The sequence below is a fragment of the Branchiostoma lanceolatum genome, chromosome 15, assembly GCF_035083965.1.
Source record: "Branchiostoma lanceolatum isolate klBraLanc5 chromosome 15, klBraLanc5.hap2, whole genome shotgun sequence".
In the NCBI taxonomy this organism is placed as follows: Eukaryota; Metazoa; Chordata; class Leptocardii; order Amphioxiformes; family Branchiostomatidae; genus Branchiostoma; species Branchiostoma lanceolatum.
The window spans coordinates 5,346,962-5,370,617 of record NC_089736.1 but is presented as its reverse complement, the minus strand read 5'-3'; the positions used below and the strand labels follow the sequence as shown (position 1 = coordinate 5,370,617).

General features: G+C 42.2%; 1 protein-coding gene and 2 long non-coding RNA genes across 4 annotated transcripts; all 3 read left to right on the top strand.

The window, feature by feature from the left end:
* Positions 1–171: 171 nt before the first annotated feature.
* Positions 172–4,082, top strand: LOC136420363 (uncharacterized). 2 transcript variants are annotated; one of them, XM_066407227.1, is made up of 5 exons: positions 172–336; positions 788–866; positions 1,513–2,586; positions 3,211–3,295; positions 3,695–4,082. In XM_066407227.1, the coding sequence occupies exons 3-5, from the start codon at positions 2,533–2,535 to the stop codon at positions 3,892–3,894; spliced, it is 339 nt and encodes a 112-aa protein (XP_066263324.1). In that variant the 5' UTR covers positions 172–336; positions 788–866; positions 1,513–2,532; the 3' UTR covers positions 3,895–4,082. The 2 variants fall into 2 exon arrangements, with proteins under 2 accessions (XP_066263324.1, XP_066263323.1); XM_066407226.1 differs by lacking the exons at positions 3,211–3,295; positions 3,695–4,082 and having other exon boundaries at positions 179–336; positions 1,513–1,795.
* Positions 4,083–5,229: 1,147 nt separating this feature from the next.
* Positions 5,230–9,484, top strand: LOC136420815 (uncharacterized). Its single transcript, XR_010753316.1, has 2 exons — positions 5,230–5,516; positions 8,319–9,484. It is a non-coding gene; the product is annotated as an uncharacterized lncRNA (long non-coding RNA).
* Positions 9,485–11,570: 2,086 nt separating this feature from the next.
* LOC136420735 (uncharacterized) lies at positions 11,571–23,077 on the top strand. The gene is made up of 2 exons (XR_010753299.1): positions 11,571–12,243; positions 21,242–23,077. It is a non-coding gene; the product is annotated as an uncharacterized lncRNA (long non-coding RNA).
* The last annotated feature ends 579 nt before the right edge of the window (positions 23,078–23,656 follow it).

Here is a 23,656-nt window from a genome sequence, read left to right as displayed (position 1 = left end):
TAATCATATCATATATCATATCATATCAAAACATTTCCATTCTTTAAGCTATAAGCCTCACTAATGTTATCGCATCCTTTGCAATTAGCCTTCGGGTATGAGTTTGCAAATAAAGACTATTATCAAGCACATCTTCTACGGCATAGTACAACTTGAACATGTCGAAAGTATCAGCTGCCGATTTTCCCACGAGTCATTCACAATCTACCAGTTTAACACGAGTTCTGAAGAGCAGTCTCTGCCATTTTCTACCCTCTTTGTTGAAGTCGTTGAAGATACAACATGCTGACGATACTAGTCGTTTTGGTAGCGGTCCTATCGACAACAAATGCATTGGTAAGGATTCGAAGAACTTACTACCTCCTGATAGATACCTAACGAATGTAACATTACATATTGTTACTTTAAGTGTATAAACATACCACGTAATAGTTAAAGGCCCTGTTAACATTCGTCGACGCGTCGTACGCGGTCGCGAACTGGGATAATCTTGCATGTGTCGTATACTAAATTCAGTATGATCTGATACATACCAATACTACTGCATAAGTCTTAGATTCTTGAGACTTGTCGCCGGTTGGTTCTGTCACAGACTGCTTAAAAATCCTACGACATGAAAATCGTACGACGATGTACGACGCATGTATGTGACCGCGCGGTAAGGTTGAGAAAAACTCAAATATGCCAGTAATGTGTCAAACTTCTTCACGATATTTTCGTTATCAAATATCATATAATGTTAAGTATGTCATGTATTCAATGTTGACTCGGAGCTATCTTTTTTCAGTCATGTACGTCCAATATGGACTGCATGGTGGCGAATGCAGGGTGTTGCCGTGTGAACGGTGCAGTTGTTTCGGGGCATGGTAAGGATAGTATAATTTGTTATGTTGTTTTGAACAATCGACATATCTATCAGTGTCATCAACTCAAGATAAGAGTTATATAACCATCCATCGTGTCAAACGATCCGAAAAAACCCTGCAACGCGCGTAAGGATATATAATCGTATATATATATATATATATATATATATATATATTAATCGTATTAATGTCATTAGCATATACTACCAGTGAGTGCTAGAGGTGCATTTTTTTTTGAAGGGGTGAAGTGCTAATACGATGCCGGTTGCTTCACAAAAGAAATGACGTAATGTGGAATAAGGAAAGATGGCCATTCGAAGCTAAGAAAAGTACTCCATCGCAACTCAGCTAATCACATTGTATTGTTTTCGGTGTGCTTCGGTGGGACAGGAAGTGAAGGGCAAAGGGTCACAGTTGCGGGAGTGACAGGAAGTAGACTTCAGAGTTGGTAGAATTAATAATTTTGGTCTTTGGAATCGTCCTTGCACAACCGGACTTGAGACGAACACAAAATGAAAGAAGGAAAAAATCTAGTACTCAGTACCAGTGGTTCGATCGGAATTACATGATATGAAACCCAAAGTATCTAAGTAAAAGAAAACGTATTGATAAAAATGATATCACTGATCTTCTATATTTCCTGTAGCTGACTCGGTCCGTGGCGTTTGCGGTGCGTACATCCAGGAGGGCGAGTCGTGTGCTACCGGCTACCCTATTGCGTTCATGGGCGACTGCCGCTGTGAGACCGGCCTGGTGTGCTTCCCTGACCAGGGCTCCTACAGCCGGGGCACCTGCCGCACTCAGAAGTACGTGGACGATCATGGCGGATTTCCCATCATGCCCATCGGCAAGTAGATGTTGGAAAATGATCGGCCATCTTGAATGACGGGTGGTTGTGTTGAAAACCAATAGAAAGTCATATGACCCTATTTTGTGTAATTGTTGTTCATTTTAGTGATGCTTGACAAGAAAGGAACCAATCTATATGATCTGTTAGAACCTGAAACCGGTTTGGTTACTTTTTATAGATAGAAGAAATTAACGCCCCCCCCCCAACTTTACCGTATGCAAATGCAACAATGTTCAGTTTCATCTGTTGCTGTTGACCGCCTCTCCTAAATTTCTCTTATACATAATGTTTGGCATTTCCTGTGAAATTCCCTTAAAATTTCCACAGCAGCCATGTTAACTTTGTTGACGGAAAAACCAAACTGGCTTCAAAGCGCTTATTAGGGGATATAAAATCGTCATTGTCATCCGAACCAATAATCTTCATGGGTGACGTATCTTAGGCGTACACACTGCCAACATTTGTAGCCTTATTTGGACCTATCAAGCTTTACTTGGGTTTTTGCTATAATTGGTCGGGTACAACCGGAAAGGCAACATTTCTTTCAAGGCCATCCCTGTCCTTGGTACTGAACAATATTTACACATATGTGTAGGTTCAACTGGTGGAAGACATTGGTGACCCCATACAGTTGACAAATAATCGATAAAAAACACCCAATCTCCTTCCGATTACGTATAATATGTATAAAAGAAGGATGTTTGCTAACTATATTGATTCTTGTGGAGTAAATGTGGCCAACAGAGTGATATCAGTCCTAAAGTCCAACGCCAGAAGATTTCACAGAAGTCTGTCGAGCTCAAGAGTATCGTTACCATGTTGGTTTGGCTGTGTGTCGTAGTGCTGGTCTCTCAGGTTGCTGGTCAACAGGTTAGTACTTTCTTGTAACGCTACTTCAGATTAATCTGCAGGGTAATATATATCCGGGTTGTTTAAAAACGGACTATTTAGGAATATATTCTAGTATTTACAGGTATAACATCAGGGACAAAGGTAATCAATAATATCGGCATACAAAAGAAAGAAATGGTGGTTATTTTTTTACCAGATTGGTGTCAGCTTACTCTTATCGAAAGATGCACCGGATTTAGGTAAACTAGCGTTAATCTCCGAGCAGATAGTGGGAGACATTTTCCTAGGTGCCCGCTTTCGTGGCAAACCGCCTCCATATGCTGTAACGGTTTGTCATCCTAACATCTGCTTGGGGATAAGTTTTCTCGTGGTTAAATATTGTGGGTACTGTTTTTGTATTCGATACCCAAGGTTTGAAGTAAAGTCTAATTTTTGCATCTTAAGTTTCAAAATACACAAAAATGCCTGTGAGCAGTTTTATACGTTGGAAACAGTATGTTCACAGGATACCCAGAGCTTGATAGGGTTTCAAACGATGTAGAAAATATTGTGTATGTCAATCCAAGAAGATCATGAAGAGGTCTGACGTACTGTGTCTTGCTTGCTTGTTTTTTTTTAAATTTTCATTGTCTGTGAAAACAGTGTAACAGCAACCTTGACTGCCCCGGAGGGTGTTGCCGGGTGGACGGAACAGCCGTTTCAGGATGGGTCATGCCATCGGACACAGGTATCTGTTTTTATCATTTCATTCCCACCAACTTTTCACAGAAGAAAATTCACAATATCTTGTGCTTAAACAAAGATTATAATGAAGGAAAATGGCATGAATGGTAGGAGCACTGCATTATGTGTTTAATTACGACTTGTGAACATACTTCCTTCCTTCCTTCCTTCCTTTCTTCATTCCTTCCCTCATCTTTCTTTCTTTCTTCCCATCTTTTCGTTCTCTGTCCATTCCCTATCTTTGTCTTTCCCTATCTTTCTCTGTCGTTTTTCTCTCTCTCTCTCCCTCCCTCTTCTTCTCTGCTCTCCTTTTCTCTCTTCCTTCCTTCTCCCTGTCTTTATTAATTTTCTTCTCTACCAAAAACAGAAGATTAAGATCGTGACTGTAACGGTTCTTCCCCAGGTGACTCCCGCGGCACGTGCGGTCCGCACCTTCAGGAGGGCGAGTCCTGTAGCCTGGGGTACCCTGTAGCGTCCAGTGCCGACTGCAGGTGTGACCGCGGCCTGTCCTGCTACCCAGAGGGCGGGTGGTTCAGCGGTGCCTGCCGCCTAACCGGCTCACAGACCTACCCACCTGTCGTCGGCCCTCTGCCTGTTGGTTAACCTTCTCCCTGCTGTCTAACTCTGTAACCAATAGGAAATTGGGTGCCAAACGGCAGAGTGCTAAAGGTTAAAATGTGACAGCAATGCGACATGAATGCCTAGTTGCGGCTGTCCATTGGGCCGATCTCATAGCCCAGCCCATCTCGGTCAAAACGTAGAAATGCAAAATAAAAGCATACCCACTGTCACTCTCATTGGTCGAGCCGTTGATTGCCATGTTATCATTTGTTAAACTGCTAATTGTAATGGACAGTACGTCAGGATACATAGTACGTTTCTTTTGGGGAGATGACTTGGTCCAAAGCTAAAAAAAAATCAAAAGAAAGAAGAATTAAGAAATCATAAGATTGATAATCATAACAGCAGCCCGTATGAAATGGTAGTTCAAAATTTTTCAGATATACATAATCACATGCACATAAACCTTCTCTCTACTGCCCAACTCTGTAACCAATAGAGAATGCGGTGCCAAACGGTTACTTCGGTGTGCTAAAGATTAAAATAGCCCAAATTTGAACTCACGCCAAACCCTACTTTTTGTCTTCAATTTATTTTCTCGGCCTTTTTGTTTCCCGAAGTTGACGCATAAACTACACGGGTCTTTCTAACAGATTCTTTTAATAGTGTAATGTTCTCAAAGTTTTATATTGTAAGCATGCTGTATTGTGTGTCCACATGAAAGGTTGTATCAAGAAACACCTGTTCTGTTCACGTCGCCACGTGACCTTCTTGGCCCCTCTCTCTCGCTGTTATTTTGACAACACCTGGTCTATAATTAGTAAACTTTCCCGTATCCTTAGTGCAAAGGAAAGTTTCGCGGTCTACAAATATGACCTTTAACATCACGCGTCACAGTCATTGTCTACTATAGCGGCAAGGTTACGTTTGCCGTAGCCCGTCGTACGATTTTTATGTCGTAGACTTTTCAAGCAGATTGCGACAGAACCAACAGCCGACGATGTAAGACAATCTTTTCCGTAGCAAGACAGATGGAATTTTCCCTCAGTTTGTAATCGAACAACAATTGTTCGACGATCTTACGACGTAATGTGAATGGGCCCTCACACTGTTACTCTGAAGTAGCTCATGGCCGGAGGCGTATCTTGCACAGAATAAATGTTTATGTAACTGTAATACAATACGGCCACCTTGCCAAGGAATAAAAGAAAGTTTGACACCGTGTACTTACAACGCTGAGGTGCATTTTATACATTTTACCAGGCATTTTTCAAGAGTTTAACGAATAAGCGTGCCTTATGAGGAATTAATCATAATCTTTTAAGTTTTGGAAGTAAAAGATACTAGAAATTAAAGGTGTGAATCGAACGACTTGAGTCAGCAAATAACAGTGTGCCATTTGCAACCGAAGATTCGGAGACAATGCGAATGGGGGATACCGAATCCAGGTGACCCTTGTATACAAAACAGCCGGTGTTTCAGACGATACCCTAGCGAGGTGTGTTGACATGGCGGGTATCCATGGTTCAAGCCCTGGGGCGGTAAGCGTAGGACACACCCCGGGGGTACAGGAACGGTACTTCCTAATCTATCCCCCATTCACACCTGGTACGAGCCACCTAGAAGTACACATATCTCTACAGCGTCTGTCTTCTTCAAAAAAGGTAAGATTTGTAGTTTTATAAAGAAAACGTCCGCTTAACCTTTAAAATTCAAGATCGTAAGATTTTTATTCGTTTTCTTGATCAGTATTTAAGGTTTGGGCAACATTTCCTAAGGGCGCCCCAAAAGATAGTTAACTCGTAGAGTAAGTAGGACATATACATGTAGGCTAATAGGTATACGTTACGGTACGTTTAGAAGAGTTACATGTAAGCATCCTATTCAGAGTCATGCCGTGAAGTGTCTTTATAACTTCGCTTTGTTGCAAAGATTTTGGTCTAACATGTGTCCGGACATGGGTGAACAAACAATCACTACCGGTGTGGTCACAGTTGTCATAGGTCATCGTACGATTTTGATGTCGTAGGATTTCCAACCGCAATCAAGGATCTAAGACAGCCCTTTGCCGTAACAAGACAGCTAAATTCTGTATGACATCAGCACGATTATCCCAAGAATGATCCTTAATTTGATGATCGTACGACAATCGTACGTTGACTGTGACACCGGGCCCTAACCTAACCCTTAGACATGTTTCTTAAACAGTGTAGTGTTGAGTTTAAGTTAGGGTCTGGCGATTGACTAAACTTGTCAAACTTCTTTCATGTCTACTACAAACAACTACAGGCATAATATAACCTTACTGGTCCCAATTTTTGTGTATAATATGACCCTATCGCCCACACACATTGAGACAGAAGAATTGATAGAATTACTCAAGAAATTACTTACATTTCGCCTTAAAAAGCAACAAAAATGCTTAGATGTACAGTTACCTACATCAACCTTCTTGCCTACACCTAAGGGAAAAAGATATGAAGCTGAGGTATTCAACACTTTAATATTGAAACTAGTGTATTAAGTTACGGAATATCTTTTAGGAACAAGGGCGTCCCTAATTGTCACAGAATAGTAGAAGGTTGTAATTTTTGGTCGCCGTTTGCCTGAATATATATTAGACTTATTCTAGTAAACTTTCTCGGAAATGTAGAGAGGGAAGCAATCATTACTAGATATAGGTCTCCCTGGACAATTTTAAGTCTTTCCCATTTAGATACCACGAAAGTTCATAGAATTCACAGCATCGGCAAGGTATTCGCTTCTTTAAATCATCTGTTAAGCCCCTGTCACACAGCTTCGGTCCTATTTTTTGATCTCCAGAAGGTTTCCGAATTTGAAAATCGCCAGAGACTCGAGCATTTATTTACATAAAAATCTACCCCATCACATAGGCTCAGGGACCTGCGAACACCGTCCGATCTCTCTAAAAATCGCACAATGATCGAGAAAACACGCGGCGTATAACTGCCAACATTTTCAAATAGAGCTCACAGTTTCCTTGCTGTGTGGCGGGGGTATAACAAAGATACGACATTCTTTATCTTTCCGTAGGTGCTATTCTTTCTTTGATTTCTTGATTGCTAACAATCAAACTAATTTTCACATCTTCACGTAAAACAAAGAACACTCATTGTACAAGCTGATTGGTTAGATATAGCTACTAATTAACACTGATTTCGGCGAAAATGACAAATTTACGATGTTTCAAACCACTTATAGTTTGTTTTGTATAACAGTGTCCAAGTGGGTGGTACCATTATAATTCGCTACGTTGCGTTTGAAAGCTGATATAATTACACAGTGCAGTGCAATACTGAATCATTGCTTGTGGGAAGGTCTACTTTCCATTGTTGTCCTTCTTAAAACACCTGCAAGGAATCGGCGAAAACAAAGAGAAGATTTCCTCTGGCTGGTCACACGGAAAATGATCGTGGACTAATTGTCTGTATTGTTGGATTAAGGTTGAATCTTACCTTAAGTAAACGTGGAGATCTAAACAAATAAACTGGTTGTTAAGATCGTACGTCCATTCACAGGATTTATATCTCTGATCCAAAGTGGATACACCCAAAGGGATAGGTTATAAGAAAGACTGACATTTCGTCGGTCTACCTCGTGTTAAAGCCCCTGTCGCATATTTAGGATCTATCCACGACTTAGGTTGGCGCTGGGTTGGGATTCTAGCCTGGAACCCATCCTATTTTACGTCCATTCAAAGGATTTATATCTCTGATCCTAAGTGGATACACTCAAAGGGAAAGGATACAAGAATGACTTGCATTTCGTCGGTCTAGCTCATGTGTATCATCTGAAAACCCCTGTCACACATACAAGACCTTCCCACGACTTTACTCCCGACCACTCCCCAGCCAAGTCTTTGCTGGGTTGGGAGTAGCCTGGCATCCATCCTATTCTAGCTCCAGTTCACTTATCTGGTCACATTCAAGGAGAATATGACTTTCCTGACTTAAATTTTTCGAGATTTATAGTCAGCTGGCGCAGGAGACTAGAGGGCAACCTCGCCGACCAACTCCAAACCACATGTGCAGGTGACCTTGCCCACGACTAACGCCTCATCATTGTCTGGAGAAGGTCGGGATGCCATGGTCGGCTATGTGTGACAGAGGCTTGACATTGTAGCCTCGCATTCACCGTAGATTGACGGAAGGTGTCAATGGACACATGTTCTCATGGTCAGATTTCAAAGACTCGATGCTGCAGAGAGATTTGAAAATGTCTTTGTTATTAGAAAAATACGGAAACTTATGATTAGCTCCACTCGATTGTAACACCATATCAAAGACGTATGTTAGCCCTTATTGATCAAGTTATCACTTAGTTTGTACGGTGTGCGATTGTCGTTCCAAAAAGTTCTTTTTCTTATTCTTCTTGTTCTATAATGTTAATCAAGGGCATATCTATATAATCAAACGCTTGTTCATGTTTTGTGTCCCCCTCTGCAGCGGTGAGTGACTGATATGGCCGCCATGGCCGTCTCAAGTCGCCACGTCAGAAAGCGGATGGAAGCCCTCAACAAAATGGCGGCCGGCCGGGTGGAGGTTCTTCTCAAGAGCATCGAGAAAAACATCGAGATCCAAAAACACAAAACGAGACGATTCAAGGAGAAACTTCATGAAGAACTAGTGGACATGAAGGCGTCTCAAGTCGCTTTGTCCATGCACAACGTTGGTACGGAAGATGGTTCACGGGACACGACCAACTTCAACCCTGTAGAAAAGGAAAGCATTCGATACGCTCGTATTGTTGACAAGGAACTAGAAACCGTCAAAGTACTCCTCAGTTCCGTCAACATTCGAAGAAAGAAGCAAGCGAAGCTCTTAAAGAAATGTCGTGACAGAAGCAACAAACTCATAAACAGAAAGATGACAACTAGACAAATATATAAAACGTATTTTCCTCATATACCAAGAGAGGACACACCTAAAGCAGAGGTAGAAGAAGAATCAGATGACGATGAAGGAGCAAAAGTGTTCCAAGCGCCCACCATTTTAACCCTTCCCACACTGCCCCGCGGTAGACTCATACCCATCATGACCCCCGAATCTCCGCAGAAGAAGGGGAGAAGAAAAGAGAGAAAAGAAAAGGAGAAAAAAGAAAAGAAGGAGAAAAAGGAAAAGAAGAAGAAGGACATTGATACAGACGATGAAGATAAAAGTGTGCCACCTACGAGAGAGTCCGACGGTGGCGGGTTCGGATTTTTCTGAATATATTGTTACAAGGAAACCAAAGCGGAAAAGAAATGAAGTCTTACAAACGCCTAGAGGAGTAGTAACAAAATGATTGGGGCAGATTTTAAGTATGATGACAGAAAAATGCACCATACTATTTCAACTATTTTATGGAATTTTACGCACGTTGCCATGTGTTCTATAAAGTCCATTTAAATCCCATGCGGATTTTGCTTCAGACTACTTTAGTTGTAGTAGAAGTCTGCACAAAGAGCTGATACTCACGTGTGTATGTTGTGCAAAACACCGTCTAGCGATTTTGATAATAACAGCAAGTGTCAAGGACAACCACGTTACCCTGTCTTTCGTGCCGCTGAATTGCTGAATGTAAATCTCTAAGAAGGCATCCTATATGAATAGATACGTTATGCAATATTTCAGTCCTTTCGTGTGTTATGTTATTAATTAATGGTTATCAATAATGCATTCTTGCCACACAATTTGAAAGCGATTAGAAGAGCAGTAACACACAAACAAACATGCGTACATACACACACACACACACACACACACACACACACACACACACACATAAACGCACACACACACACACACACACACATAAACGACACCAAAAACATAACCTTCTCGACGAAGGTAATTATATTTGCTTCTTCTGTACGTACGCTGTACAAGATGGTAAATTATCACACACAAAAAAAGACAAACAACAAAGTTTGATAGGAAAACAGAGAAGACACCTCCACTTTGTGTTTCGTCCTCAACCGCATCAACTGCCTAGGTGGCGGTGAATACAGCGTCGTTGCTTGCTTAGATTTAACAGATGACTTGAATTGAATATGTCCGAGAACACTTTGAACGTTTACCCATTGAAACCAACTAATTAGGTGCATGGACTTCAATTAAGATGCCGCAAAACAAGCATATTCCTGACTCCCGCTTATATATGTCGGAACAGAGATTGTAATCGGCGATTCTGTCGGTAAAGATCCCTAACAGAGTTGATAAATTTATGGATATTCGCTCAACCTTAGCTTTATCACACTGAAGTAGCCGTTTGGCTCCCAGTTCTCTATTGGTTACAGAGTTAGGCAGCAATGAGAAGGTTAAAAGACAGCTAGTCAGAGCGCTTCAAAAAGACGCGCAAAACAATTCGTAGCCAATGTCGCCTTGGAAATCACTATCATATGATTCTCATCAGGAATCTTTTGACTACACACTTAGTTGTTAAGTATTAGCAGCTCTTGGAGTAAGGCCCCTGTCACACATTAAAGACCTTTCTACGACTTTGCTCCCGACCACTCCCCAACCAAGGTAGGTGCTGCATTAGGAGTAGCCTTGAATCCATCCTATTCTAGCTCCACTGCCCGCTTCTCTGATTGCATCTAAGAAGAAATATGACTCCTCGACTTTATTTGTCAAAATTCATAGTCGGCTGGCGAACGCCATTTTTAAAGACTAGAAGGCAACCTCGCCGACCAACTCTCAACCACGTATAACCTTGCTCACGACTAACCCCCAACTATGATCTGCAGAAGGTCGGGAGGTCATGGTCGGCTATGTGTGACACGGGCTTGAGAGAGGCGAATGTGAAATAGAAGTTGTGCGTGCTAGCGAAGCCCTGTATAGAATTAGCGTTACACGAACTAATTAGTTAGAGTCGTCTTTTAGAAGGGTTTGAATGAGTGTAGCAAATACTATAGAGGTGAAGTCATCCCTAGAGTATACAGCGTGACATGTGATATACTGTGACCTGACAGGGGTCGCCCCTAGCACGTTAATCACGGTGATATGATATGTTTGGTAAATACACGATCTGGCGGTATTGTAGGCATTCGTCGGACTCGTAAGACTACAAATAGTACAGATTCTACACAATATAACCTCCATTAACTTTAACATTAATCCGATGGGTTACATAAATCCGCCACTTTGAAAAACAGTGGGTTTGAGAGATCTCTAGTGCAGCACCCAACAGGTATGCACAGTTTAGATATACAGGAGTACTGTGGGACTTTGGGTTGGAGATCTGTTTGGACGTATCTTTAAGGGTGGCGGAATTATGTACCCTGGTGGAATTATTTACTAGTCTTGTGGTTAGTGCTGTTGACTTAGAATCTAAAGGTTCTGGGTTTGAACCCCTAGCAGGCCCAGGTGTTGTACCCTTGGGAAACGCACTGTACACGTATTTCCACAGGAAGGTCCTGAATGCATGACAGCGATAGCACCTATTATAAGGCAACATTTGCAGTCGGTATACGTAAAAGAACCCGACACACTTATCAAGAAAAGTAGGTTGTGCTTGGTAAAAAGAAAAGCTAATAATAGCTAACGAGATGAATAAAATGTTTCGTCCTCAGCCTGAGGTTCGACCGCGTTTTACACGTAGCTAGTTCTATAGTCATTTGCAACCTGGCAAGTGCCCAAAACAAAAGGTATAAAAGAGCCCTGGGCTAATACGCTTGAGTTAAAAACCGTAAACAACACGCCATACGATCCGTATGTCACTCTGAATAGGAAACCTTTTGCTATTCTAGTCACAACACTAGAGACGACACCTTATCCCTTTGTATATTTACCTAAAAGGGTTTCTCGCTGACATAACCGTTCAGACACTGACAAGCAGTTATACCCTAGCAGGTAAGGCTGTTTACGCTTTATCGAGAGGTGTTAAACTGCTTGGTTCCTGTTATCATCGTATGGTGTATCAAGGTTGCAATTATGGTTCGTTGCGTAGGTTGTCGCTGTTGGTTCGTCACAGACCTTAAATAAATAATGAAATATTCAATGTCTAGCGTTCTACAAACAGAACGCCCTTAATAGCACATAGTCCCTTCCTTCAGTCCGTTTACCGAGTGACGTTAAAGCTTATTCTACTGAGATATACCTGTGTCCGATTCGACAATGGCGCGTAAAAGACATCGGTCGCAAAGTGACCTAGCTGACATTTAACCCCCGTATTTGGAGATAAGATTTCTCAACGCGTTGTTTTTCAGCTCTACTCTTGTTCGCCAAAAGTCAAGCACACCTGGTGAAGGTAAAGGTTAGATGCAGGTGTGACTGCACAGGTGTTACTGGGGGGAGCCTAGGTGCGACAGAGAAGCGGGGACCCGTGAAGGCGCCCCCGTGTTGGCGATTGTGACTCCATAGTAACGAAGAAGGCCGTCTTACCATACAGGTAAGTCACAGAGACCCTCGACATTTTACTGAGGAGGTTTGAGTGCTCCTGTAGTAGTCAAGATGGACTATTGAGGGGTAAGGAAGGGTAGGTATGTGTGAAGTATACGTCTACATGTGTATTTCAATGTTTGAAGTGTTGATATACTAGTGTGCTACAAGACTAGTGTGCTACAAGACTAGTACGAAGGCCCCTGTCACAAGTATGTCGTACGAAAGGTTTACGACAGCCAGATTGTTTTTTTTTTTTTATTTTTTTTTATTTTTTTATTCAAACATTTAAACAGAGATACAGAGTGACAAAAGGGGGCGCACTCAAGCCAGATTGTGGGGTGCTCGTGGGACACTCGTGAATTTGTCGCACGAAATTCAGCTGCTTTGTAACAGAAACGGTTGCTGTAGGCATTGTAAAATGTATGACACGCCTGAAGTATGTACAATCAGACTACTAAGGCTACTGTTAAATTTTATGTCTTACGAGTGGTTTACGACAGATTTAGAGCGTTCGAGGGACAGTCGTGAATTTGACGCAGGAAATTCCGCTGCCTTGTGACAGAAATGGTTGTCGTGGATGCAGGTCGGCAGTCGGTTGTGCCATAGTCTTACTGAAAACCTTTGACTAAAAAATCGAACGATGTACGTATACATATGATTGTTGTCTTACATACAGCCCAAGGCCATATAGCTACCAAATGTTCTATGTGTTCAACAAACATTTAGTTAATATAGGGTTGTTTCAGATTTGACACCCTGTGCTGTAACTGTGCTGTTCAAATACTGGGGTTACACAACCGCATGGTGTTTACCTGTTTTGTGGATATGTATGTATGTAGTTGTGTAGCGCCTTGTTCTATTCGCCATTTCTATCAGTAGATTTCAGTCAATTAACAAACAACAGCTCAACAAATTTTTCTCAGATCTTGACTATGCCATATACACGTATTTTTCTAGATCTCACCATACTCGTATATACAGAAGCAGGCATTTTCTACTCTTAGTTTGAACCCAGTGATTCAAACGTAGCAAACATTCTGTCCAAACGTTCTAGGTCACCGGCACGTAAGAATGCAAAACATAGCTACACTAGGTTTCACATGATGTGACCACACTGTCCACTGTAGCGCGAAGAATGTAAACTGAGGCTGTGACTTCTACACGTACACACAAGAAACAATTCAGATCTCTAACGTTCACTGTATGTACCAAACAAGGTGGTTTGCCAGTATTCTATGATCACTATCTTTGTATTCATACGAAAATTGAAAAGCTAATTTTACCCCAGTCTATTGTATGTGCATGTATGTATGTTTGTTTCTTTGTTCCGCATTGCCAGCAAACCGCCTTCAGGCATAACACAGCAACAGTTTATGTACAGAAGCACAAGCTGCGTAAGACCAGACTGTAAGGTTGGATCCAGTATTAAACACCGGGATGGATCCCTACTCTTGTCGATAAGTGTGGTGGGTTCTTTAACGTGGTCGATGTGTGGCTCTCATCAAAACACGGGACCTCCGGCTTTACGTCCCCTTAGAGAGGACGTCCCTAAACGTAGCTAGGTACTCATTTTCACCTGGGTCGAGTGAGGAAATCGGGGTATAAAGCATTCCCAAGGGCATGCCAGTGGGTCCTGCTAGGGATTCGAATCCAGAACTGTTAGATTCCATGGCAACAACCCTAACCACAAGACCACCGTTAGTGTATATTTAGACATGAACCGTCAAGAGTGGTAACAAGTCTTTTATCAGAATTGTCTGGTTTGTTGACATATCGACAACTTTGTTTACCTGATTCGAGAAGAAAAGATCCTAAATTAAACCGATACTTAATACGTCATGACTTACCCCACTACTAACTCTCACAAAATGAAATCTGTAATGAGCAGGTTTTAGCTAGATTAGAAATGTTATTGCAGCCAGCAAATGTGATTACATTTCGAAAATGTGGTCGTATTGTTTGTGTATAATCAATCAGGGAGGTAACGGGCTCATAATTCAAGAGAGGACAGAAAGGTTATTACATAAAACATGGGTCTTTTTCCTCCAGGGTCAAGGAAAATATATGCTGTGTTTCCAACCAACGCCCTGAAACACATAGGGTCGGTAGGTAAGGATTCTCTCTGTAACTCTCTCTCTCTCTCTCTCTCTCTCTCTCTCTCTCTCGCTCTCTCTCTCCCTCGAAATTTGTGAGATGTACTTTTTCTAAACATGCTTTTCTCCTAGGATACATTATGGATCTTGTAAGTTTTTATTGTTTCTACGTGGGTACGGGGAAGTACGCTGAATCTATGGTGGTACTCCCCAAACAAACTACAGGTAATGTTTCTTCAAACATAATTACACGAGGGTAAATGAATTAGAACTGTTGAAAGGTAATAATTAACCAACGGGCATGACATTTTAATTAACTTCGCACAGTACCAAGATTACAGTACGTTAATGCACAGACCCCATCGCCTTGTACTGATCTAATATACAATAGTAGATAGGGTCGCAAATGATAAAAACATTACTTTAGAATGATTTTGTTCTAGAGGGAAACGAGAGATCTTACTTGAGTGATTTGTGTAATTGTTGGCCCCCCCACTTACCGACGTTTGAAGTACTGTCGTCAAGCAATTAGGCCCGCCTGCAAGGCAAACACTATGAAACCTTGTTGGTATTTTTATATCCCCTTCTACCGGTTTATCTCTGAGTGCATTTGAATTGTGAGGCCTAGGAACATTAATGTAGGTTGGTAGGTAACCTCCATTCACATAATCCGTCAGTTAGATGATTCCGCCACTTTAATTATGGGTTTGAGAGATCTCGGGTGCAGCACCCTCAAGGTAAGCACAGTTTAGATATACAGAGTGCATTATACAGGGAGACGTTGGGTTGGAGATCTGTTTGGATGTATCTTTTCAGGGTGGCGGAATTATGTACTCTGGTGGAATTGTGTTAGTGGATGTTAAACATTTTCTTTTTAATCTTTTAGATTGCAGCAGAAGTGATCCAATGATACTAGTTTAACATGTTTAAGGCACCTTTTTGTCCAACTGTTTTTCGCACGCTCGCATCAATTTTAGGGTGTCTATATATGGTGTCACCCATATAATCAAATCAGTACGGCCTAAGTGCTTGCCAACCACCCGCATGCATAGCCAACAATGATGTGTTTTCTCACAGGAACCGTCCTACCGTTACGTCAATCATGTCGGGAGAGTGTTGTACAAGTGTTTGAAGTATGACGGGCTGTGTTTCTCACAGAAACCGTCCTACCGTTACGTCAATCATGTCGGGAGAGTGTTGTACAAGTGTTTGAAGTCTGACAGGCTGTGTTTCTCACAGAAACCGTCCTACCGTTACGTCAATCATGTCGGGAGAGTGTTGTACAAGTGTTTGAAGTCTGACAGGCTGTGTTTCTCACAGAATCCGTCCTACCGTTACGTCAATCATGTCGGGAGAGTGTTGTACAAGTGTTTGAAGTCTGACAGGCTGTGTTTCTCACAGAAACCGTCCTACCGTTACGTCAATCATGTCGGGAGAGTGTTGTACAAGTGTTTGAAGTATGACGGGCTGTGTTTCTCACAGAAACCGTCCTACCGTTACGTCAATCATGTCGGGAGAGTGTTGTACAAGTGTTTGAAGTCTGACAGGCTGTGTTTCTCACAGAATCCGTCCTACCGTTACGTCAATCATGTCGGGAGAGTGTTGTACAAGTGTTTGAAGTCTGACAGGCTGTGTTTCTCACAGAAACCGTCCTACCGTTACGTCAATCATGTCGGGAGAGTGTTGTACAAGTGTTTGAAGTCTGACAGGCTGTGTTTCTCACAGAATCCGTCCTACCGTTACGTCAATCATGTCGGGAGAGTGTTGTACAAGTGTTTGAAGTCTGACAGGCTGTGTTTCTCACAGAAACCGTCCTACCGTTACGTCAATCATGTCGGGAGAGTGTTGTACAAGTGTTTGAAGTCTGACAGGCTGTGTTTCTCACAGAGGTCGTCCTATCGTTACGTCAATCATGTCGGGAGAGTGTTGTACAAGTGTTTGAAGTCTGACAGGCTGTGTTTCTCACAGAATCCGTCCTACCGTTACGTCAATCATGTCGGGAGAGTGTTGTACAAGTGTTTGAAGTATGACGGGCTGTGTTTCTCACAGAAACCGTCCTACCGTTACGTCAATCATGTCGGGAGAGTGTTGTACAAGTGTTTGAAGTCTGACAGGCTGTGTTTCTCACAGAGGTCGTCCTATCGTTACGTCAATCATGTCGGGAGAGTGTTGTACAAGTGTTTGAAGTCTGACAGGCTGTGTTTCTCACAGAATCCGTCCTACCGTTACCTCAATCATGTCGGGAGAGTGTTGTACAAGTGTTTGAAGTCTGACAGGCTGTGTTTCTCACAGAAACCGTCCTACCGTTACGTCAATCATGTCGGGAGAGTGTTGTACAAGTGTTTGAGGTCTGACAAGCTGCTAGGCTGTGCCCGAGGTTCAAGTGCCCTCGCGACAAGTGTAAGAGCTCAGCTGCTTCCTTTAAGGAGGAAAATTGTGTCAAGGTTCTTGAACATGGCAACTGGTGTTGACTTCTTCTTGGGGAATAGTGAGGAGGAAGAATCGTAAAGGTGTGTCTTGAAGTTGTGCAACGTCTTTCCTTAGGTCATTTTATGCATGTTTCTACTTATATGGTTGCCTTCTTCCAGCAATTGTTTGGTGTGTGTGGTGTGGTGTGGTGTGGTGTGTGTGTGTGTGTGTGTGTGTGTATAAGTAAACATATCAAAGAATGTTAGACCTTAGCACTAGTAGCACTAGTAGTATAAGTAATCCGTCAAACTCAGCATGCTGATTCATCCATATACTTGAACGTAGATTAATGCCTTTGTATCCACTTGGTTGTTTAAATGTAGAAGACTTTATAAAAGTCCCTTTACTTTCTTTGTGTCAATAAAGATTGTATGTTAAGTCTTGTCAGTTCAGGTTTCAACCTCCCCGCTTTCCACCACCCTAAAATTTAGCTTCAAGTTTGTCTAAAATTAGACACACGGCTTTTAGCCTGTTACTACAATAGACCTCACTTGAGTCTATGTAAATATAACCATATCATTGCAAGCACTTGTTACTAATGCACGCTGGATTGTTGATCCAAGTAACACAGTACGCTAGCAACGCCACAGACCATGTGTACACGACACAAAAATCGTCTGTGACCGTGTAACGACAATGTAGCCTTCTTTTTTGTTTACAAAGCATTGGGTAGCAAGAGAAGTCCTCAAGAATAGTGGTGGAGAAGATCGTGTCCTTCTATCACATACGACCCGTTTTCTGTCGACACTCTCCATGCAGAAAACGGGGCATATGATAAACAGGTCACAATCTTCTCCACCAACCTCTGCTTGGAGAGTAAGTGAAGTCCACAAAAATAGTGCTTCAAATTCACGCTACTGGAGACAAAGTTTGCCAGTCTCTATGGTTACTACTGGCATAATTCCACGAAGGTACATAATTCCGCCACCATGAAAATGTACGTCCAAACCGATCTCCAACCCAACATCCCCCAGTATAATGCACTCCTAAATATCTAAACTGTGCATACCTGGGAGGTGCTGCACTAGATATCTTTCAAACCCACTGTTTTTCAAAGTGGCGGATTTATGTAACCCGGTGGATTAATGTTAATGGAGGTTAGATAATGTTCAGTCAAATCGTCCTACAATTTCTCGTCTGTATAGCGTGTCAATCACTCATCCTGTCAGCTAGTAAATTATGCATTTAGCCCGTTGGGATTTAAACAAATCATGGGCTAACACGACGTTCTTTCCAGAGATCTTTAACAAAGCTGTAGTTACGTGTTTTTACATCTAACCTATGATGGTAGAGGGGTCGAAACTCAGACTGAGGACGAAGTATGGCGCTTTTTCGTTAGCTAGTAGTGTGCATGCAATGCGGCTTCGCTACGGCTCGCGCGTTTTTAGCCAAGCACACCGGGTCACCCGTCTCTTCTCGATAAGTATGTTCGGTTATCTTACATGCAAGAGTTTGACGCTTGATGCTTACGTCTGAAGCTCCCTCATACACGGGTCAATCTACCACTGTTGAATAATATCATACTCTGCTTGCCCATATGTCTCTCTATGTGAGGGTGAAGTTTTAGAAAATGGCATCCAGTGAAAGTTCCACGAAAATCTATTTAGTCTATACCTGTAACTCCAAGGTACAGGTTTTAACCTTTTCAATAGCTAAAAGGGACACATCTTAACGTGGGAACTCACAGTATGGCCGGGTATTGAACGGTTTAAACCCTATGGGAATACGCGTCATTTACAACAATACGCTTGCTGCAACGATGCCTGTCCTTACATTTCTAGTACATGTATGTCCAATCGCCGTCAAGGATTTATAAATCATTTAAAACATCTCCCCATTTGAAAGCATTGTCATCCTATTTTCTCGCAAAAAGTCGCAATGTTTCATACTGAAGCATGCTAACCAAGTTTTGGTGTTTTAGTGGGATCGTACATGCACCAGTTATCCGGAATTAGAGAAAATTTGACGTCGTTATACCCCATGTCTTGTTACAAAACTTCTAGTCTATGGTTAACTCTAGTTAATCTATGTTTGCTGTAAGGGTTGATAAGCTACTTAAGTCGCTGTCAAACATAGCCAACCATGGTCTACCAGCCATTCTCTATACCTTAGTTGGGAGTTAGTACCGAGCAAGGTCATCTGTTGTTGGGAGTTACTAGTAATTGGTTGCCTACTAGCTCTAGCCTTTAAAATTCGTCGATCCCAGTCGACTGTAAATTTAAAAAAAAGTCAGAAATTAGGGTCACATTCTGCTTGGATACGTTTGAAAGGAGCAAACTGGAGCTAAAATACATGTAGGATGGATCCCAGGCTACTCCCAACCCAGCGCCGACTTTGGTTGGAGAGTGGTCGGGAGCAAAGTAGTGGGAAGGTCCTAAATGTGTGACAGAGGCTCAATTCCTGATTGCCCTCAAATCATTGAAGTACCGCATGACTCTCGCAGTAGCTAGCTAAACCATAAATCACATATCTTAACGTCGGTACATAAAAGCTATTATATATCACATGTTTGATATGTCTCCATTAGTAAAGGTTAATTGGCCTTTAGACGTAATTGCTTCTATAAATAAATCTGAGGCCGTTTATCGTACGATTTATTGTCAAGATATTTGGCAAAGTTAGGACTATACGTCGAGTAGAAGACATTAACTTTGTATTCCGTGTTTTTAACTATACGTCGTTTATTTCTAGCGATGTTATAGAAATGATGGGTATTTGTGATACATACGGTCTTTACGGTACTGTTTGCGTCCATGAAAATGGAGGTACTGTTTTCGGTCTGTGTGTTTGTTTGTTTTGGTGTGTGTCCGTAGTTATTCAGACATTGTAGAGTGACAAGATGTGAGCGGCGGAAGATGGTGTAACCGGAGACTGGCAGGATGGGATGGTTCGTTTGGCCCGGGTACAAAGCTTGTCCTACTCTCCAAGCAGAGCTAGGGTTTCGGCTGGTTTTTAACGTGTTTTTAGGCGTTTTTGTCATGCCTTCTACTTTGTCATCGTTTTTGTTGTGTCGCAAACCCAAGCTCTGCCGGCAGACGGAAGCTTCAATGCCTAATAAACCTAATCACTCCAACACATAACAAGCGTTTCACAAGTTAGTGCGAAGCGTGCCCGGCCAGGCACGGGATTCCCTCCCCACGCGCCACAGAATTTCCGGCCCAGTCTCACCATGGACATAATCCTCGGTCGTGGCCATGTTTTCATGCCATTTTCTTACGCTTCCCCTACTCTTGGCTAACTGCAATTACTTTCGTATGAAAATAATAGCTCAGCGTGCAACCAAAGACATCTGGAGTCTCCACGATACTCAACTACGATCCAGGCCATTTGGGCCGTCGTACCAGAAGACGATGTACAGCCCGACTATGATAGCCATAGATTCTCTCATTTTTAATCCCCACTGCGGAAATGCCATGCTGTAGTGGGAGGATATCGTTGAATCTCAAAAAGTCTCTAAACTACTACCCACAAATAACGTTACATACAAAACCGAATCAGGACGCCATGTTGGAAAGTCGCTTCATGTCCGTCAGCAAATGACTTGCCTATCGTGACCGCACTTCATTTACACCATCCAAAAACCATCAAAGAACAAAGCACACAGAAATTTGTAACAATCCTCTGGTGTCGTGGGGATTTTTTAGTCTCTGTTGGTAGCGCTCCGTCGCCAATTTCGCTGGTGTTGTTGAAAAGTTCCGTCCAATCTGACCACAGCGAGCGGCGGCATTGGTAACCGCATGTAACGTAAACAAGGCACGTGTTCCCGTTCATAATCCATTTAACGATGCCTGAGATAATGATAATGATAATAACTTGTAATGCAGTTCAAGTTAATACGTAATACATATTTATTTTATATGTCTTGTTCATGCATCATTGTATTTTTCTTGTGAGGTTTCCAATGGAAATGTACGTTATGATGCTATCAATGATCATGCCGGCGTGAGATCGTGGACGCATGAATAGGGCAGTCAGCGGGGGACCGGCGCGGCCTGGTGAATGCCGCTCTACATTTGCCGGATGTGTGATAATCCGGGGCAGTAAAATTGTTACCACTAATGATTATCTAATGGTTCTCGGGGAGGAGTACTGTCACCTTTTTTTCAATGGAAGTAAATAGGTTTGCCCCGCCCCGAGGTCAGTGCCGGCAGAGCTTGGGTTTGCGACACAACAAAAACGATGACAAAGTAGAAGGCATGACAAAAACGCCTAAAAACACGTTAAAAACCAGCCGAAACCCTAGCTCTGCTTGGAGAGTAAGCTTGTCCCGCAAGCTGGCAGGAAAATGCATAGACAGAAGTAGTTAGAAATTCACAATAGTGAATAAAACACATATATTCATAAAGAAATATATAGATATTTTAAAGAGGTATGAGATCTTCAATTTGTTGTTTTAAATTGTGTTCAAAACACATGACCTATGTTTGACCTCTATCCTTCCAGGTCATAGGACACGGGATAGGAGAGATACAAGATGGCGGACGATTACAAAAACCTGAATTTCCCAGAAAGGGACGTCGCCGTGGAAGTGCTCAGTGATAAACTCAGAAGAACCGCCATGTTCATCAACGAAAGAGACGCGCAGCGCTACAAACAAATTATGCAACAGTTGGACATTTCTGTCAAAGAACAGGATGAAAGAAGGCGGGCTGCTCGAGAGAAAACAAACGTCAGGTTGAGAGAAATCTTAGCCTCCAAGTTCGCGCTGACAGAATTCGACGCGGGAACTGAGGACGGGTCACGTGACGACACGAAGTACGACCCGTTGCATCACGGGACTTATGCGTACCACAGAAACCTACGAGAGGCGTACGCCAAACAATATGTCGCTTTAGAACCTCGAAACGTTCGCATGAGGCGACAGAGAACCATACTGCAAAAATGCAGAAGTTACAGCGACCCGTTGTTTGACCGGACTGAAACAACGTCCGCCATTTTCAGACGCTATCGTCCCACAAAGCGCCCCCTGTCGGATACATCTGCTTTTGCATATGCAGACGATACCGACACGATGTCCACGAGGAAAGGAATCCAGCAAGTTGAAGTTAAGGAGAGTAGAAGAGCGTCACTGAGTAAAGTAACCAGGTTACCGACTTTGTCTCTTCACATGACAAAACCAAAGTTGGTTTCCGTCGACTCAACTGAGAATCTCGACAAGACCACTGTGGAAGAAGTGCCGATCAGAAAACAAGGCGAACAGGAATCACACGCAGACAGGACACTGCGAGGGAACCAGAAAAGTAGAACATAGGTTAGCGTGAAAGTTCGTCTGTGTTAGTAGAAGTCGTTCTGAAACAAAGTTGAACTGTAATTGCCAACACAAAAATTGGACTTAATCAAATTTTTGTCTGTCAAACTCCAGTCTTTGTCAAAGAATGAGCAATCCACCGTTTCTGTGATATCACATTATGCAGGTAGAACACGTGGCACGGTGAGCAGTGGATCCGGCTATGGCGCCCCCGTCTCTTGCTGGGGATGGTTGTAGGGTCCTGATGTAGATGATTTATTCCTTTTGCAAAAAACACAAGAACTGAAAAATATCAAAAGAGCTTTAGCACACAGATTTCAAGGAGAAATATTGATCTCGAAGATTCAAATTGGTTTTATAACTGTATGTCTGCTTACGTTTCTAATTCAGAGAGGTATAGCGTTACGTTCTGTTCTCTAGCGCTTAACATACAAAGCTGATTAACTATACGAAATTCCAGAAACAACTTTAACTGTAGATATAAAGTCGCATACTGCATATAGCATACTGAAGAGGTAGTTTATTTTCCTAAGAGTCATTGTTGAGTAATAGGAGTTGCCACACGTATGTCTTAAACGATTGTCGAGCAATGAATTTATTGCTTTGTACTGTTTGTATTATGATTGTCTCAAGCACAGATCTTGATGTAAACTTGTGTTTTGAAGATCCATGACCCCGCCGACTTTTCGGTAAGGAACTCTCAGTGATTGACAATAAAGTGATTCACGTTTTAAACCGCGCATGCGCAGCGAGGTGCATGGTGGGTAATATGCCAAAGGTGAAGGCCCCTAACTTATAAACAATTCTTAACTAGACCATGCTTGATATTCGTCCAGAAGTGTTTTGTTTATGTCAAGGGCATTCAAATTTGACATATTACCCACAATGCATATCACTACGCATGCACACTTTGAACCGTGAACTTGCTTATACCTATGTCTCTGTGTATTATGATCATAATATTCTATAGCTTTTGAATACGTTATGAAGATAACCACATGTTGTTTTATTACACGAACTATTATGCTGTCTGTCTTCTGTCGCTTTCTGACGTTTTCAAATTGAGATATTGCAGAATGTATGAAAAGGTTAACTGCCAACCTGATATAATAGAAAGCACACGAGGGAATATGTTGCATATTGAAGTGCCCCCTTCCCCATCCAGCTATTGTATGGCTTAAGTCTTCACATTATGCATGAAGGCGTAGACACCTATTTTTCCGCGAGCTATGACAGAAGTGACCGTCCACAAAAATACAGTCAAACCTCTTGTGGCCACCTCTACACAACGACCACCTGGCCAATGTGACCACCGTTTGACACAAGCATTAAGACACAAGCATTAAGAATCCTGTCTGGAGTGACCACCTGTCCACATAGAACAGATTTTGTTGGTGACCTGAGTGGTCTTCTTAGGCAGTTTTGTATACGACAATACGTCACAAGACTCCCGACACATTCACGACACCAACGGGGTTACGCCCTCACGTTTCTGTCGTAATCTTGTCGTACGACGTATTTACGACTGGGATTTTATCAAAGACGCTTAGATATGTTACTGATCCTTAGATGGTAACATTTAGTTTATGGAATTGTGCATTGACTTGCAT

Coding starts and splice junctions, on each gene's coding strand:
- LOC136420363 (XM_066407226.1), top strand. CDS start 283: ATGCTGACGATACTAGTCGTTTTGGTAGCGGTCCTATCGACAACAAAT. Junction 337..787: donor TATCGACAACAAATGCATTG/GTAAGGATTCGA, acceptor ATCTTTTTTCAG/TCATGTACGTCCAATATGGA. Junction 867..1,512: donor TGCAGTTGTTTCGGGGCATG/GTAAGGATAGTA, acceptor TATTTCCTGTAG/CTGACTCGGTCCGTGGCGTT.